At 44.9% G+C, this 18722-nt stretch overlaps 1 protein-coding gene across 1 annotated transcript in view; it reads right to left on the reverse strand.

The window, feature by feature from the left end:
- COL9A3 (collagen type IX alpha 3 chain) overlaps positions 1-18722 on the reverse strand; it is a 68188-nt gene that overhangs the window by 1143 nt on the left and 48323 nt on the right. The window contains exons 23-31 of the mRNA XM_065414984.1: positions 17703-17756; positions 16031-16102; positions 11872-11907; positions 8891-8935; positions 7593-7625; positions 6487-6633; positions 4214-4268; positions 3263-3445; positions 42-119 (exon numbers count right to left, since the gene is read on the reverse strand). Of these exons, the coding sequence (XP_065271056.1) occupies positions 42-119; positions 3263-3445; positions 4214-4268; positions 6487-6633; positions 7593-7625; positions 8891-8935; positions 11872-11907; positions 16031-16102; positions 17703-17756 (703 nt within the window). The remainder of the gene's footprint in view (positions 1-41; positions 120-3262; positions 3446-4213; positions 4269-6486; positions 6634-7592; positions 7626-8890; positions 8936-11871; positions 11908-16030; positions 16103-17702; positions 17757-18722) is intronic.

Here is an 18722-nt window from a genome sequence, read left to right on the forward strand (position 1 = left end):
TTGGGTACTTTCCTGTCATACTAAATACTGCATCAGCTTACCTTGAAGTCCTTGATCTCCATCAGGCCCATCAATACCTATGCCAGTGCCTCCTTTGTCTCCCTTTTCACCTGTATCACCTGTAATGATGTAAAGACATTTAAATTTAAATAATAATTTACAGAGACAGCCAAGTTAGCCCGCATATGTGGAGGGGAAAATCCTGTCAGCATAAAGGGTAATGCAAAACTTAGTGCCAAGAAGCTACCTGCATGGATCCAATTGCCAGATTTGGGCCCCAGGTGTGCACATTTTGCGGTTTCTGCATTTCTTGGAATTTACACTTTCATTTTTTAATTTAAAAGTTATACTTTCATTATAATTGGCTGCATCTTAAAATCACATACTCTCACAAGTGGAACTTTTATTAGCCAATCAGATCTCTTTACAATTGTCCATCATTTTATATTAAGGATAAAGGGCCAGATTTTCAAAGGTGTTTAGGCACCTAAATGAGATTTCCAAAAGCACCAAGATGTCTAACTTTCATTTAAATCAATGGGAGTTAGGGCCTAGACACATCTGAAAATCCCATTAGGCACCTGCATCTTTAGGAGCTTAACTACCTTTGAAAATCTGGTCCAAAATCCGTAAATTTGGCAGCAGTAATCAACTATCCTAATTAGTATAGCTCAGAGGTCCCCAAACTGTGCGGCGTGGAGGAACATTCAGGGGGGCATTGCTGCTAGCCCCGACGGGGAGAGAGTGTCACCCAGCTCCTCTCTTGGCCCCACGCCATGGGCACCGTGCCTTGGGCTCCATGCCCAGTGCCCCGGCTGCCGGCCCTGCACCCAAGGCCCCGGCTGCTGCTCTCAGCCCTGCCCCTACCCCCTGCCCCAGCTGTGGCCCCAGCCTCGACCCCCTTATCCCTGTCCACGTCTCCCCCTCCCAGCCCTGGCTCTGAGGGGGCAGATGGGTTGGGGGGCACAAGGTAAAAAGTTTGGGGACCGCTGGTATAGCTGCATGTGTATGAAACCTTTTAAATTATAATGGTTATATCTGTGTACATTCCAAAATTACATCATAATGAGAGTAGGGTTGCCAGGTGTCTGGTTGAAAAGGGATCCTAGTGGCGATGCTGACTAGGCTGCTAAAAGTCTGGTCGGCGGCACAGCAGGGCTAAGGCAGGCTTCCTGCCTGCCCTGGCTCGGCACGGCTCCTGAAAGTGGCCGGCTTGTCTGGCTATTAGGCGCGGGGCAGCCACGGGGGCTCTGTGTGCTGCCCCTGCCGGCATGCCGTCTCTGCAGCTCCCATTGGCCGTAGTTCCCGGCCAATGGGATCTGCGGGGGTGGCCCCTGTGGGCAGTGGGCAGAGTCCCCTGGCCCCTCCGCCTAGGAGCTGGACATGCTGGCCGCTTCCGGGAGTCACCTGAGGTAAGCCCGCACCACAAACCCCCTCTACAGCCCAACCCCAGGTCGGAACCCCCTCCTGCATACTAACTCCCTCACAGAGCCAGCACTCTTCACCCCTTCCTGCACCACAACCCCCCTGTCCCAGCCTTAAGCCCCCTCCCACACCCAAACTTCCTCCCGAAACCCACACCCCAACCCCAGCCCTGAGCCCCCCTGTACCCCAAACCCCTCATCCCCGGCCCCACCCCAGAACCTGCACCCCCAGCCAAAGCCTGCACCCCCTCGCACTTCCCAACCCCCTGCTCCAGCTCTGAGCCCCCTCCCACACTCCCAAAACCCTCATCCCCAGCCCCACCCAGAGCCCACACCCCCAGCTGGAGCCCTCCCGCACCCCAACCCCCTGCCCCAGGCTGGTGAAAGTGAATGAGGATACTACTAGAGGAGAGCGAGTGACAGAGAGAGGGGGAATGGAGTCAGCGGGGGCGGGGCCTCAGAGAATGGGCAGGACAAGGGCGTTCTGATTAGAAAGCTGGCAACCCTAAATGAGACGTACTAGTGGCTTCCCAAAAGCAAAAGTTAAATTTCTGCAGAACCAAGTTCTTTAGTGTGCTGCCCCCTAGTGTTTTATCTCATGTATTACAGAGCATCTATACATTACATTTAGGAGTTTTAAAATCTTCAAATGCTGGATTTGCTTTCAGCAACTGTTACCAATTTGCAATGTTTGCACATTAATTGTAAGGTGTAAATAGCTAACAATAAAGTCCCAATCTTGCAGCATTTGCTTATGTGAGTAAGGTCTGTAGGCTCAGGCCTAAGTAGCCTTGAGATGCAGCATACTCTGCCTTTGTCCGCCCCCCCTCCCCCTAACTTTGTCCTAACTTGCCATCTTAATTAATTCTGTTTAAGGAAAATAACAAACAAACACATTTGCTTCCAAGAAACACACAGTTATATTTAGTCCTAAAGGTATATGTCACTTTGCAATGGTAGTTAGGTTGGTGCTAAAGGTCTTTTGTCCTAAAACTTTGCTATTTATGGGTAAAATTCCGGATATCCCCTCAAAAGCCAGGTGATTGGGTTTTTATGGATTTGAGAAACAAAATCCATCCCCCAACACGGGCAGACCACGGTGCTGTAGTGAACCACTCTGCAGACTTGCACTGGCCATCATGGCTGGATGATTCTCACACTAGCAGCACAAGGAAAGTTTAGGTTTAACACAGTACTGTACTGTATTTGTATTTTTTTGTCTCTGCTGCTGCCTGATTGCGTACTTCCGGTTCCAAATGAGGTGTGATCGACCTGTCAGTGCGTAACTCTAGTGTTCATAACTCTGAAGTTCTACTGTATTACTGAGGAAGCTATTGCAGACAAATGGAATGTCATGGACAATGGCACAGGAACAGGAGGGGGAAATACTGGGAGGAGTTCAAGGGGACAGTGGTCATAAATCCCCAAGACAAGCCTCGTTCCTCATTATACCCAAGTATATCACAGTGATGAGGATTTACTTTGTTAACTAAACAATAGGTGCCTGTTAATGACTGGAGCTTCAGCAGCTGCACATGCTGCAGTATATACTACCGTGCATAGCCGTCCCGGATTATTTGATTCTTATAAGCGGTTGATTCTTACAAGTGGAGTATTTAGTATAGGAATCATTTAGTCCCGGTGGTTTTGATCACTATATGCAGTTGATTCATATATCGGTGATTCTTATAAACGGAGTGCACTGTAATACAGAAAATCCTGACCCCTTCCCCCACTCTAACCACCCTGCACCATTGAAGTTTGAAATCACTGAGAAAACTTCTTCTAAGGGAGCAGGAGCAGGTTCATTAGGCTGCCGCTGATTTCATCTCACTCACCTCTGGGACCAGGGTCTCCAAGTTCTCCTGTCGGCCCTCTATATCCAGGTGGACCACGAGCACCGGGATGACCAACACTTCCCATTGCCCCAGGTGGACCTGGGGGACCCGCTGGGCCAGGTCGACCCATCAGTCCCGGAGCCAAGGGCCTTCTCAAATTAGCAGCTAACTGTGCAATTTGTTCTGAGAAAAAAAATATAACAAAACCAAAACTAAATTATTTTGCCTTATGCCTGTGTCTGAAGTTTGAAAACCTTTTTCTGGTATGTGACACTTGCCACCAAGTGTATCCAATCAAAGGAGAAGATTATAGGCTCTGGATTTCTGAAGTTAGAATCTGTCCTGGTAATCCACAACCAGAGATGCCTTGAGCTGAATCCGGTGAATGCATTTTGATAAGATGACAAAAAATGGTTTTACATTATAATAAACCTCTGGACTTGTGTGGGGGGTTTTGCTCAGAAACTTCTAATCACTTTGCAAACTGATGAATTTTTTCTTTCATGTTATTTATAAACTAAATGAAAACACTTTAAATAATTTTGAAGCAAAGTTTAATGGAAATCAATACTCAAGTAATTGAAATAGGTTTGCAGGTTTTAGTTTCTGCCACAAAAAGTGAATGAAACACAATCTTCAAGAAGCAAAATATTCAAAAGACATAAAATAATTTCTTTGAAGCAATACTTTATTGCTCTATCAGGAATGAAATCCCATGACCTTTGGCATCATAAAACAGCAACTATATCAATGAGCCATTCAGTGAATGGAAACTATACTTTGTAATGATTGGCTAGTAATACAAGTCCCATTGGAATGGAATTCCTAATGTCTCAGATTATTACAATCATTGTTAAACTAAATAGAAACAAGTGCTCTCTGACTATAAAGTGTAGCTATATTCTGATGCAGACAATAATTAAAGTTCAGCTATCTCCCAGTTATACTCACCATTTATCATTCCCCCACAGAGTTCTCTTATGTGTTGTTCACTGGCCTCTTTGCCCTGCAATTGGCAAAAGAGTCCTTACACAAAATCATATTATTGATTGTCATCAAACTATTGATCCCTGAAAGAAACTTATTTCTAATGGACTGCAAAATCAAGCAGAAGAGTTTTTATTAAGAAGAAAGAGTAGTTTCTTCAGAAAATATTAGCTTCAGCCTTAAGGTCCTGGGGTGGTGGTAATATTAATGAAGTTGATTTTAAAGTTAGTGGGAATGTTGTGGTGCTAATGTTCCAAGTCATATATTTAATTTGTTGTTTATTTGGCTTTTATTGAAAAGTGAAACTCAAGCTTGGGGAAAATAACAAATCAAACCCTAATGTGAGTAATACTATAATGACCCAACAGGAGACAGGTTTGCATTTTAAAGTTATTGACTGCTATCAATTTACTTTCTTAGTGCTATCACAGTTATGGAGAACAAACATGACTTCACACATCACATCCAACCCCAATGAATGCAGGTAACTCCTAACAACGCACCACATTGAGAGGAAACTAATCTTTAAATTTTTGGAAATGGGTCTTAATTCTGTGCTTGCAAATTTTGTGTGCACACTTGTTTGTACAAATAAATTGCTTCTGCATATCTGCTAGTTAGATGTGCAGTTACCTGATTTGCATGCACAAATGCCAGTGGTGGAAGTGCAAAATTAGAAGAAGCCGGTCTAATGCTGGTGACCTCTAATTTGTTCATGTTTGTGCCCTCATTTGCAATTCTGGGCACAGTCATTTGCACCTGCAAAGCTGAAGTCCAGGTTAAAAGCCCCTTTAATCTTTGGCCCATAATGTTTAAATGTTAAAATCCACTGGACTAGGCCTTTTCTTTTCTGATCTGACCAAACAGTTGCCAACATTAACACACTGGAACCAATTGCCCTCTGAGAACACTTAGCAATTGAGACCTACACAGTTTAGTGTTACTCTTAAGACAAATTATAGCAGGCAGGCCAGGCTCCTATTATCTATTTACATTTTTATGTTACTTTAGTGCTGTATTGACAGCCTTGGAGATAGTCTACATTTATTCACAGAACAGGAGCAACGTAGGGAGTGTCAGTGCATGCATCTTCAACACTACTCTGGAGGGACAAGCAGGTAGTTCAGCTCCATGCCCTACTCATTCTCAGGGGACCACCCCAAGGGAACCAATTAATACCAGCTGTGATGTCATTTTGGTGGTGTGGACCCTTGTCCATTGGGAACTGGACTGAGAACATCGAACCCATTTCACACAGGCCTCTGAGGGTATGTCAACACTGCACTGTAAGCCCAGGGTTAGTAGAACTCGAGTTAACAGACTCTGGGTTTGCTAAAATAGGACCGGAGGGTCTACGCTCATTTGTAATCCCAGGTTAGGAATTGTTGAACCTTGGATTTCATCCTGGGGCTCCAGCATCGGTACTGCATTATCCAGGCTCACATTCACCCATATCCCAGACTTCCTAGTGCCCTCCTAAAATGTGGCCACTCTAGCCATTTGTTCATGGTGCAGTGTGGGAAAACTTGACTGTCCACAAAACTGGACTATCCAGAGGACAAAGAAAGTCGGCCTGTGGGATTGTGGGATACTTTTGGCAGACTTCCAGAGCTGAGTCCAGTGGAGCTACATCACACTGCAAAGCAATAGGGCTTGAACCCTGAGTCCCGGCTTGACTCAAGTCAGACCCACCATCCCTGTGGGGTCCTGGGACCCTGGGTCTGAGCCTGGGGTTAATGTGATTTCTATGTAGACAGAACTGGGGTTAGGCTTAAGCCTGAGTTCAAACCCTGGGCTTATATTGTTGTGTAGACATACCTCAAATGTCCATGAGATGGTAACTCATTCACTTCTCCACTGCACCAGATTTGAACCAGCAACCTAGATTTACAAATTTACATATCCTATTACAAATTCCCTGACCATCCAGCCTCCCAGAGGCTGGCATTTTTATTTATTTCTGCCATTAAGGACCTCCTCTTTACTGACTTATAGCAAAGGAGATGTTTCCTCTCAGCCCAGTAGCCTGATTTGCTTCATAATACCCATCACAGGTACTGATGCTGCAAGTACTGTAAGACTTGTCCATTAGTGAACAAAAGGGCAAAAACTTATTTTGTAAACTTATTCTAAACAGAGTCAACTCTGCACCCAAAGTCCAGCATAACCGGTACTGCCTATTACCCATTCATCCATTTCCAATGCAGGACTGTGATCAAGGAACAGATGATACTTACTGGAGGACCAGGTTTTCCAGTAATGCCGGGGATACCTTGCTCTCCCTGGTAGCCCATAGGTCCTGGATGACCTGGAATCCCTTGCACACCAGAAGTCCCGTTAGGTCCTTGTATACCTTTAGGACCCAGCTCGCCTCTTTTTCCTGACTAAGGAGGAAGAGAAACCAAACAGCTTAAAAACAGGAGGCTCAGTATATTGTTATTCTTCCATAGTATTTCTTAGTTAAGCTTTTCTTCCGGCTTCCTTGTTTTCTCTCTTACTGACATAGTGGGTATGCTGACCATGTATGTTCCTCATCTCGAATTTATGGGTTTACATGCCTGTCATGATTATTATGCATGTTTTAGGCCATATCCATGCTATAGTTCAAACAGTGCTAGCAGCAACGGTATTCAAACCATTCTAGTGACGTAAACAGGCCACACAGTAGCAGATTTACAGCATGGTTCTTAGAAGAACATCATTCTGGGAAACCATGTCAGAACCAACAGCATTGATGCTCACTTGCTTTCCACCGTAGCGTGGAGAGGGCCTTTGATTTCAAGCGTGGAGACCTAACTGTTCCTGCCTTTTGGTATGTCACCATTATAGCAACAGCAGTTAATATCTTCTCGAGGGTGCTGCTTGTCTTAGCCTTCCCAGGCCAAATTTCTGTCTCCTCAAGAGGGGTTGGGAAACACAAAGTGACGTGCTAAGAGTTTTGAATAAACTGTTTTCCACATTAGGCATTTTCAGCAATAATCAATGGCACAACTCCGGCGGTTAAAGTTAAGCCTGTGCTTAAGCGCATTGCTGGACGGGACTCATTATACACTCCCCCATTCTGCATTGCTGAGCTTTTACTCCCACAGACAGATGTGGGATTTACACACAGAACTTAGGTCGCCATCCTTGAAGACTGGCCCCAGAGTGTGCATGAAAAATCAACACTAAGGGTCATCTAATGGTTATATTAATGGACCAGAGCCCAGAGCCCAAAATAAAAGACAATGCCACTCTTGATGCTGCATAACCCAATGAGATCAGAAGCTACACTGGGATGTGATAAGCACATTTGTTTCCTTAACATTTCTGTGACTCTCAGTCTGAAATGGATGACACTTACCTCTCCCTTTTGTCCTGGGGGGCCGAAAGGACCCTATAAAAAAAAGGGGGAGTTTGATTTTATTCTTCTCTAAAGAACAAGAATCAGTTGCAAAGTAAACATCTAAAAGCAGATCCTTAAGCTCTTGGAAGCAGGGACCACTACTGTGTACCATACCTAATGTAACAGGATTCCTGAGCAGGGTCTGTGGGTTCTACATCAATGCAAAGAACAATACTGCAAACAGGGGCACAGCCCAAGGAAACCAAAGGGCACTGACAGGAGGGAGGATAACCCCATTGGTATCTTTCAACTCGGGGGTTGGGACCGGAAATTGGGTCACCAGAATGTTTCAAAGGGTCACGGGGCAGCTCCTGTCCCACGGGGCTGGCTGGGCTCACCTTCCGGGTCCCAGTGCCACTCAGATTTGGCCCGGCTGTCATGACGACGGGAGTCTGAGTAGGCCAAATTTGAGTGAGTGGCACTGGAACCCCATGAGCCAGGTCACAACTCCACTCACACAACTGCAATGCCGAGAGCCAAGCGCAGCCAGTCCCACAGCAGGAGCCGCCACTGTGGGGTGAGTGCCAGGCAGGACACTAGTGGGCAGGATCCGACTGAAACCACCCCAGCGCCTCCACCCCCAGGTCACAACAAGCCATAAACATTTACGAATGGACCCTGAGCCCAAAAAGGTTGAGAACCACTGTGACCCCTGCATCTCTGCAGAGCAGTGCTGGGTTCGTCTGCTCAGCAGTGCAATCCTCTGACTGCTGGAGGGTAGGGTGGAGGGGCTCAAGGTAAGGGATAAAACAGGTTCAGGCGTGGACTGCACTTGTAAGGAATAACTGATCGGTTTAGTTTTACTAGTAAAACTAGAGGATTCCTCACCTCTATAGACAGGGATTCATCATTAGACCCACATATATCAGGGCTGAACGCAGCTCCCTGGCAGTGACAGCCTCCATTGAACCAAGGTGTGGAAAGCCTAAATACCCAAGAACAGAAGGGATTGTCGGCTTCTATGCACCTGATCTCCCTGAGGAGTAGAAATAATGAATGATGAATCCCTGGCTGTACACGTGAGAAATCCTCCTCTAGTTTTACTAGTCAAACTAAAACGGGCACAGTACTGATGGTGAACGGGATACTTGGTTTGGTTTCACAGGGCACCGTTCTCTTTTCACAGTCAATAGTGTAACTAGCCTTTGGAGCCCTCGTGTATTCAACGCTGGCAGGTTTTAATAGTCATTGGTTCATTAATCTCTGGGCTCCCATTGTTTGATATGTTAATTTTGTTTTGTTTAAATGATACCTACCAGTTCTCCTTTGTCACCTGGCAGGCCATCTGCTCCAGCAGTGCCCTGATAACGAGGCACAACAGTTAACACATGAGAACCTCACCAGTGGGTTTGCAATGGTTATTCACAAACATGTGCTACACTTTCCAAGTGGGATTTACTCTGTCAGGGCCCAGTCCTTTGAGCCTTGAGTACCCTCAACTCCTACTGGGAGCAAAGAGGATCCAGTGCCTTGTTGCTGTTGCAGTGGGAAAGTTTTCTGACTTTGGAAAATGGATATGGCAAAATTAAGGTACACTCCACAATAGCTGTTCCGCTGCTCTGAATGGCAACCATGATAACAGGCAGCCTTCTGCAAGAGCTAGGAGCCCTTTGCATCAAACTCGCTGTGGCAAAAATTTAATTCTAGAGTGACTTGAGCAAGGGCTGAACCCATAGGAGACAAAGACCTGGCAAGTGCTGATGAGCACCAATGCAGCCAGAACAGGTGTCCACACTTAACACACTTCACTCCAGGAAGATAGTTCCGTGTTAAGTCTGTTCATTCCTTGTTTAAACCAGGATGTGACCCCAAAGCAGCTGGTTGTATTAATTCAGCTGGAATACATGGCCTAAAGAGTTAAGGTGTTAACAAGACCCTGTTACGGTTTAACGTTAAAGGTTTGGGGTTTGGTATACAGAGACTTGGCATGGTTAGTAGCACAGCAAACCATTAAACATTATTTTAACCTTTTATTAAAGACACAGAAAAGAAGGAAAAACAATTAAAGCATTTGAAATGTAAAGTATTAAGTAAGGCTTTCATTTTAACAATAGATATTAATTTATTCATTTTAGCTGGAGAGAGTTTTTAGATGGGAAACCCCCCCTTGTTTGACGGGTTTTTTAGATGCTATGAAAGATGGTATTAACTGTCCTTTTTGGGGGAAAGAGAAGTTTGCTGAAATGGGCTGGAGCTTTCATTGCTGCTGTTGTTAAAGTCTGATCCCGTTTCCTAAGAAAACTAAACCAGACAGACAGACACACACACACACACACGAAAAGAGAAAAGAACAGCAAATATAGAAAATACAGCTTCCATCTCTGGTGTTTGACTTTCACTTGCAACCTCGCTGCTGGAAAAACAAAGGCACAGCACACTGTTTTATTAGTCACTTTGAGATCTGGCAAACTTATACCAGCATTGAGCTGTTTAGGGCATTGATTTTAGTTGCCCCTTTCTGGTCACAGGCTTACAGGAGTGTTGCAAATTATGCAGTGTTGGCCAGCTACGCCAGACTTTCGTTAGACAAAAGGAAAAAGGAGAGGGATAGGAAAGAGGAGAAAAAGGCAGAGAAGGAAAAGGACACATGGGTGGGGTGGAAAGATTGAAAAACAAAGTCTCAAATCCCATGTGGTATTTGGGATTTAGCTGGAGCTGGTGGAAGTGGCAGTGTTATTTGGGTTCCGGTTTTTGGCCTAGTTTGGTCAAGACAATTTTTAGGATTGGGATGAAGAAGGTCCAGGGTTCCAGGAGATGGTGTGGGTGGCAGCCAGGATGGTGAAGCTCACTCTAGTAGCCAATTTTTCTCCCCAAATTCTCTTTCTTGAAAGACCCCAAAAGGGAGTGATGGGTGGAATAGTCCATTCCCTCATTATTTTGTCCACTAATTAGGCCTAATTTCTGACACACCGATTGTGGTTCATTGATTTTTGGTCTCACACTGTCCAGTTTTCCAAGCATGATTTCAACACAATCCTTGAGGCCTTTTTGTTTGGACTAATTCAGTCTCTCTGTGCTTTTGTACCTTTTCCCATCAACATCTGTTATTAGGTTATTGTAACACCTTATGAACTTACACCCACTTTTCACAGTTAAGCTCACAATTTGGGTAAATTTGTAGGTCCAATTATCACAGCAAGCCTCTGAAATAAAGTGCATGCAAGAGAACTATTCATAAGCCCTAAACTTCAACAGTCACAAACTTGGGGTCTACCCAAAATCAGGCCGGGGTGTTTCCAGTGATGTTTGAAACCAGGTGGCTAATTATTAAGTTGCAGCTTTATTTCAGAGTTGGACTCATACAAGGACAAAAGTCTCCCAAGAGCCATTCTGTGAATAGCCCTGTATGGCCATGTTAAGCTACAATATATAATCCCTTTTCCTTTAAACCAACAGATGGCGCTTGTTATTCAGGTAGGAATAGAAACAATATATACAGAGCTACCCGTTGGTATGTGCAGGGTTTACACGTTTCAGATACCACTCTGAATGACACGACAACATGGCTAGGGTGTTGCACACAATTACAGCCGATAATAAACATCATTGTGCTGATGGTACAGATTGGGACTAGATGTCTTTTTCAGATTTAGGCTTCACAGACCCTATTGAACTTACACTGATCCTGCCCTTAGAAAGCAACAAAAGGAGGATAGGAGGCATAATTGCAATTGATAAACTGTTGTTGGGAGTGCATTCCATTTTCTGCAGAGATAAACCACATTCCTCCACTGGTCTAAGTTATATATTTCAAGGAAGGTCATCAATTGAAGCAATCCAAACATGAAAGTTTAGAAGCAAAAGTTTATTAAGGGCTAAATGTTCCTAGTCCCTACATAGTTAATCATTGGAGGCTTCAGGGGGGCTACCCACGTGAGTGGTCAAGCAAACCCTGCTTGACCACTCACGTGGGTAACCCCCCTGAAGATTATAGGCTGACTTTTGTGAGTTAGGTGAGCAAGATTTGGCCCCAAGCAGTTTACTTGCTACGTACTGTGACTGGAAGACTGAGCGTGGCATTTCAAGATACCTTTATTAAAATAAAATACATTGAGCACACACAAAAATGAATCAGAAGAAAAATGTGTTGGCTGTGTCTGCTGCATAACCTGTTCATTTTAATTGGGAGGAAAGTTGGTAATGCTGTTGAATAGCTGTGATCAAGCTACAGTTAAATCATATTAGTTGAATAAAATGGGGAAATAACCAGAAAAGGAAAGACCAACCCTTGGCTCACCTGGTTACCTTTGGGACCAGAAACTCCACCAGAACCCTGTAACAAGAAAAAGGGGGAATGAGCAGGGAACTGTTCTTTTCCCATGCATTCCTAGCACAGTCAGACGCTCACTGGCACAGTGAGGGGTGGGAAAACTAATCCTGTAATTGCCAGCTAAGACAAAGAGGCTAGACAGGGATCAGAACTCATTTGTATTTCTTAGAATCAACAAGAGGTTTTAGCGTTCAGTTTGTTTTGCAGCAATATTCTGCGGTCACTGTGGTTCACATTTCTTTCTTGACAGTTACAGTATACATAAGCCACAAGATGACAGGTCACAATTTCCTTCTCTGAAGTGGCTCTCCCACCTCATCTCCCCCATAACCCATTCAACCTGCCAGCCATTAAAAATAACTCAGTGTTTGAGGGCCCCTCCCCACCTGCCTTCCGTTCATTCTCTGTGGCCGCTAACAGTAAATTGTGGTCATTGTAAGCCTTTTGCTTATGGGATACTCTGTTCATACTGTCAAGTATCAGAGGGGTAGCCGTGTTTGTTGCTTTTTACAGATCCAGACTAAGAGTCCTGTGGCACCTTATAGACTAACAGACGTGGGTGAACATGCATCCGACGAAGTGGGTATTCACCCACGAAAGCTCATGCTCCAATACGTCTGTTAGTCTATAAGGTGCCACAGGACTCTTTGTTGCTCTGTTCCTACTGTTCTTGTTAATTCACTGAACAAAACTAAAATGCCATGTGCATTTAATTCTGTCCATTTACATCAGACTCACCTTCCTCCCTCACCCCTGGGTAAGGTTCCTTTCCCTCCCTTCCCCCAGGCATGTAAAATATTCTTAGATTTTTTTATCATCATGGTATAGAGCAGGAGAGTGGATTTTTGTGCCAGGAAGGGTGAATGTTCATAACAGTTTTGCAAGGTCTCTATTACTACGTCAATTTTCACAAGGGTTTAGGGTTAGCTGTTCCTGACTTCGGCATCCACAGAGAAGCATGACTTGGGAACTTGCCGGTAAGGGACCCACCTTGTCTGGTATCCTGTTTTAAGTGGCAGGGTCAGATGTCCATAGGAGTAAAAGGTGAACCAAGCAGCTGTAATTTATAAAGCTAGGGGTAATTTAGCCAGTCTGAAGAAACATTCCAAGAACAACCATGCCTCTTTAGCATTCAAAAGGAGAATGAAGCAATACATTTGGAGCCCTGGCCTGTGACTTTGGATCCATCTAACACAGCCGGGAGCTAATTCAAGTTCTGAGGACCTTGGTCTTTTCTGCAATGCACTGTTGGATGGGTTCAATTATTGTAGTCTTAGAACAGCAGTTTTATGGCACATTCATCAATTTGGCAATTGGGAAATATGTGATTTTTTTCATAGCTGGTTCTAGAAACTTCCAGCAGAACAACGTGATAGAACAAACACATAGAATTAGTGGGTGTCATTTCATTAAAGTCAAGCCCTGAAGATCAATTAAAAAACTGAAAGTTCTATTAAAAAGTTTCCCTATTAAAATAATTCAGAGGTAACAAGCCAGAAGGTAGAAATGAATCTGGGTATTTATAACTTTTTTTTTTAAATGAATCAGTGGCAAATGCAATATTATTCCCCAAACCCTGTGACCGGGCTGCTATTTTTTTTAACAGTTACTTGTTCTCTGTTCACTCATTTTTAAAAGGGCCATAGTTTTAAAGGGATGTGTCATCTCCAAAAATACATTGTTCATTGTGGCGATTCTTGTTTCTACAGTCCCCCTGCTGTTGTAGCGTCCAGACTCAGAGCCCCGTGTGACTGAGAAGCATAAATCTCAACACAAGATTCATCCAGGTCTAACACAGAGGTCCATTGTGAAATGCCTGGTGCCCAGGGGTGATTATTTACACAGAGACTTTACCTACAAGCTGAAGTGAAGGAAGCCATGGAACACACAGCTACTGTTCTCCTGCAGGCCGTGGATAACTGACATTCATTTTTGCTCTGTTGGCTTCTTTTGAACAAGAATAATTCTATTTAAATCCAACCGCTGAATTTATTTTTAAGTTCTGGCCGTGCGGGGCCCAGGTATGTTTCCGTTTGTAAAGAAAAAAGAAAAGATTTTTTTTTAAAAGTCCTAATTAAATATTCTAAATAACTAAAATGCAGCTCTCCTGTGAGCATGGGGATCTTGCACTTTGATGAAATCTGCATATAGAGCAGGTATAGTAAACCCTGTGTCCATTGCAACAAATAGTCCAATCTGGCTGGGATAGGATCTGGAAAATATTGTTGAAATAAACTATTCAGTCTAAACATAATGGGGCTTCTAGGAATGGAGATGCAGCATTGGAAATGCTCCCCTTTCCAGCTCTAACGCCTATGATTCAGGGTTGGTTGGTTGTTTTTTAACAATAGATCAGTAAAAGCCTGATTTGTCATGATCATCCTGCTGAGGCTGACATCAAGAAGCATAAAGGAATGATATAGTTTATTAATCAGTTGAACCTATATATTGAGACATAAGAACTTGGCCTATTCAGGTGGCTCTTTTATCTTAGGTCTGGTCTACACTGGGGGGGAGAGAGGGGGGGGATCGATCTAAGTTACGCAACTTCAGTTACGTGAACAACGTAGCTGAAGTCGACATACTTAGATCTACTCACCGCGGTGTCTTCACCGCGGTGAGTCAACTGCTGATGCTCCCCCGTCGACTCCGCCTGCATCTGGTGGAGTACCGGAGTCGACGGGAGAGTGCTCGGCAGTCGATTTATCGCGTAGACGCGATAAATCGACCCCCGCTGGATCGATCGCTGCCCGTCGATCCAGCGGGTAATGTAGACAAGCCCCAAGATACTTATATGGCCCCCCATCCCATAGTATCTGGGCTGGTCTACACTGGGGGGGGGGGGATCGATCCAAGATACGCAACTTCAGCTACGCGAATAGCGTAGCTGAAGTCGAAGTATCTTGGATCGAATTACCTGGGGTCCAGACGGCGCGGGATCGACGGCTGCAGCTCCCCCGTCGACTGCGCTACCACCGCTCGCTCTGGTGGAGTTCCGGAGTCGACGGTGAGCGCGTTCGAGGATCGATATATCGCGTCTTAACGAGACACGATATATCGATCCCGGATAAATCGATTGCTACCCGCCGATACGGCGGGTAGTGAAGACGTACCCTCTGTGTGCCTCACAATTTTTAATTTATCCTTATGAGGCAGGACAGTGCTATTATCCCCACTTTACAGAAGGGGAATGCGGCACAGAGAGGGTAAGTGACTTGCCCAAGGTCACCCACAGTCTGCGGTGGAGCAGGGAATTGAACCCAGGTTCTGAAGCATTAGACCTTCTTATTCTCTTATTTATATGAGCTGAATGGTATCGTGTGTTTGATTTTCAGCTACAAAGCCCCTAACTTTGCAGTCGAAGTTTTGCACTTGCAATGAACTGCAATTGCAAATGGTAAAATGTAGACATCCAATGACATTTTACCCTTGCAAGCCAGCAAGTTAGGTATCTAACCGCTACTGCTTGCACTTGCGATTTGTTGCAGGCCCAGTTATTTATCCGTATAAAACTGAATGTTCAAAATTAGAGGTAAGGTTCAAAATGAGGCTCTGAAAATTGGAAGGGGCTGTGTTCCATCGTCGGTCTGGCAGGGAGCACAAGCTAGCGCAGTTCTGCTGGGTTTACTTTATTGTCACTAGCATCATCCGATTTATGGGCAATAGTTGTACCTTTGAAAGATCTGGGGAAAAGCCTGATGAGCAAACAGATTGCTTTGTTGCATAATCGACAATTAGGGAAAAAAGTAGTAAGTGCTAGTACATTAAACCGAGCAGGGACAGGCAGACACTGCTGACAGAGACCCCAAAGGTGGGAAATCTGTCATATAGGAAAGTTCTCCTCACGGTCAGAGGGTCCCTGTAAAGGGCCAGTCCATCACTCAAAGTGGAGGGAACGGGCCGGGGGGGGGGGGTAGTAAAGTGAGGGCTGCTCTCATTCAGGCCATCCTCTCAGGAGCAAACAAGAAAAAAGGTCAAAATCGGAACAAAACTTTTCAAATGACTTGAACCAAAACGGTTTCCAGATTTTTGGTTCATGAACATTTTCAAGATTTTGACTTTTCACCATGATTTGGAATGGGGACATGGTGTGAGACCCCAGAAGTTCCTGCCCAGCTCTACTTACCCTGTCACCAAATTCACCACGAATCCCCGTAGGACCAGGGAGTCCAGGTTCCCCACTGGCACCTTTGCGGCCCTATAGGGAAAACAAAGGAAAGATGAGAGTCCTTGCACCTGTTAACGTCCCAAGAGTTCACCAGTCTCAATATCGATTTCCTGAACAAAGTCATTCATTCCAGATTCCCTTTTTCCCTCTTTACTCTCCCGAGTCCCAACCGCTATCCCTGTCCTTCCTCTCCTTCCAGACCCCAGTACGCTCTTCTCCTTCCTCGTGTCCTTGCTTGCTGGTCCTATCCTTCCCCTCTGACGCCATTGACTGGGGGAGGGCATTTTAAAATATATGGAGATATACCTATCTCATAGAACTGGAAGGGACCCTGAAAGGTCATCGAGTCCAGTCCCCTGCCTTCACTAGCAGGGACCAAGTACTGATTTTGCCTCAGATCCCTAAGTGGCCCCCTCAAGGGCTGAACTCTCAACCCTGGGTTTAGCAGGTCAATGCTCTAACCACTGAGCTATCCCTCCCCCCTTTGAGGTACTCCAGCCCAATCTCTTGGGGATCATCAATGGCATTAGCATAGGTTGCTTAGCGGCCACAATAAGGGCATCTGGGTGCACCAACAGAACCAAGTTTGGGAGTCAGGAAGCAATGGAGCTTCAGTACGACGAGTCGCCATAGGCCCCGGATGATAGAGCCCTTACTGCTGTGTGTGGTCAGTACACTGAGAACTGTATGAAAACCTGCCGATCTTTTAATTCAAAGCAGTTTTATAAAAACACCCATGTAAGGCTGGCCTGATGGCTTCTTGATGACATTTGCAGAGCCATGTGAAAGGCTTGAGTCTGAGCTCTCCCTGACAACAGAGGCTGGATGGGCTGCAGATAAGGGAGCGCTTGATGATACTCCAGAGTGGGTTGTCTGGACAATTCAGGTGTTTTGCTGCTCAGGCTCTGTGCGGAATCCTAGGACGGGTCTACACTTGGAAGGCTTTGCCGACACAGCTATACCATTGTACTATAGCAGCAAAGCACTCCTACTGGGGAATGTAGCTTACAGTGGCAAAACTGCACTTTTGCCAGCATAGCTATCCAGCCCCACCCAGAGTGAAGTAAGTTATACTGGCAAAAGCACGGTTTTGCCAGTATAACTGCGACTCCACTTGGGGCTTTTGCTGGCACAGCTCTGTTGATCTGGGACCCCAGCTCATCACCAACATTACTATGCTGGGACAAGTTTGTAGTGTGGACCTGGCCCTAGCCACTTTTTGCCTGGAGAGGGGAAAGTAGCTGGAATCTTGGGAGTGCGGGTGCTGGGATTAAAGGAGGGGTCCCCAGGACTAGCACAGGGGACACTCAAGACAAGTGGGTTGGGAATATCCAGGTGAAGAAGGATATAAAATGATCAGATCTAAAAGACTTCCTCTGCATTTGTGAAATAAAGACAGTGTTTGTTCTTGCAGTGGATATAATAGTATTTTGGCTACTACTCTTCCCTTGCTCCCCCTTTCACACTGTGTTATATTAAAGAAAGCATTAAGTATGTTCTGATTAATTGAAATCCAGTCCCTCCAATAATTTGTCACTATCACCCAATCTTCTTTGCCAGAAGTTTGCATGGACACCAAACGATTATAACCTGGTGGGTACTAAATTACCCAAATTTCTAGCTTACTGACCTGAAAGCCTCTTACACCTGGGGCTCCCAATGGGCCTTGAAGACCAAGTGCACCCTGAGAAAGAGAAGAATAAGCATCATTAAGAAAGATCATTCACAACCAATTGAGTCATGAACACAATTGAATTGCCTTCGTTGTAACAACAAAAAGCAGGCAGTCCTGCGGTATAGAAGTCTTCTTAACTGCCATGCTGATGGATGGCCATTATAAGGCAGCTCGCTGTTTATTGAACTTTATTGCTATGATTACCATTAACAATAACGATTATTTCTGTTTTACTCAATGCTTCGATTCATTTGGTTCTTATGACTGCAAGGGCCTAAGTGACCCTGGCTAGAGACAGGCACAGTGGGACACATGCTGTGCAAACTTCTCCTAGACACACAGCCCTGAGAATATGTCAGGTCAGACCTGCCACTCCAGTTCTGAATGGATACAGTTAATTGGCCTGATTCAGCAAGGGAGGGAAGCAGGTGTCTAATTTTAAGCACATGACTAATCCCACTGAAGTCAATGGGTGCTTCCTGACCGTGACCCGCTAAATGGTGCTTTTGTGACCGATACACCTGATCATCCTCTTGAGATTTCCGGGTTAATATGGGGCAGACTGTCAAATAAGTGGCCAAGGCTTTTTACACCCTAACAGGATCTTTCTGAGATATCATTCTAAGTTGCTGGAACTGAAAACACAAGACAATCCCTTTGCACCTTTTCCAATTCACAGATCATTTTTTTCTTAGTAGGTTGACACATATGCCTGCTGGGAAAGAGGTTTTCGGGGGGAGGAACGGTAGATGGAGTGCCAAGCAACTCTAGTACTAACTATATATCACATATTTAATTGCATACAGGTTAAGCTAATTAATTCACTGAACCGTTTTCCAACTCTTACTGAACTGTCAGATGAAGTTAGGAAGAAAACTGGTAATTAAAGGAACAGACTGTGGGGGCTGGCAAATTGAAAACCTGGGGCCTGATTTCCAGACAAGTTGAGCGTCCACCACTACAAGTGAAGCAAAT

This window comes from Emys orbicularis, chromosome 12 (assembly GCF_028017835.1).
Source record: "Emys orbicularis isolate rEmyOrb1 chromosome 12, rEmyOrb1.hap1, whole genome shotgun sequence".
NCBI lineage: Eukaryota > Metazoa > Chordata > Testudines > Emydidae > Emys > Emys orbicularis.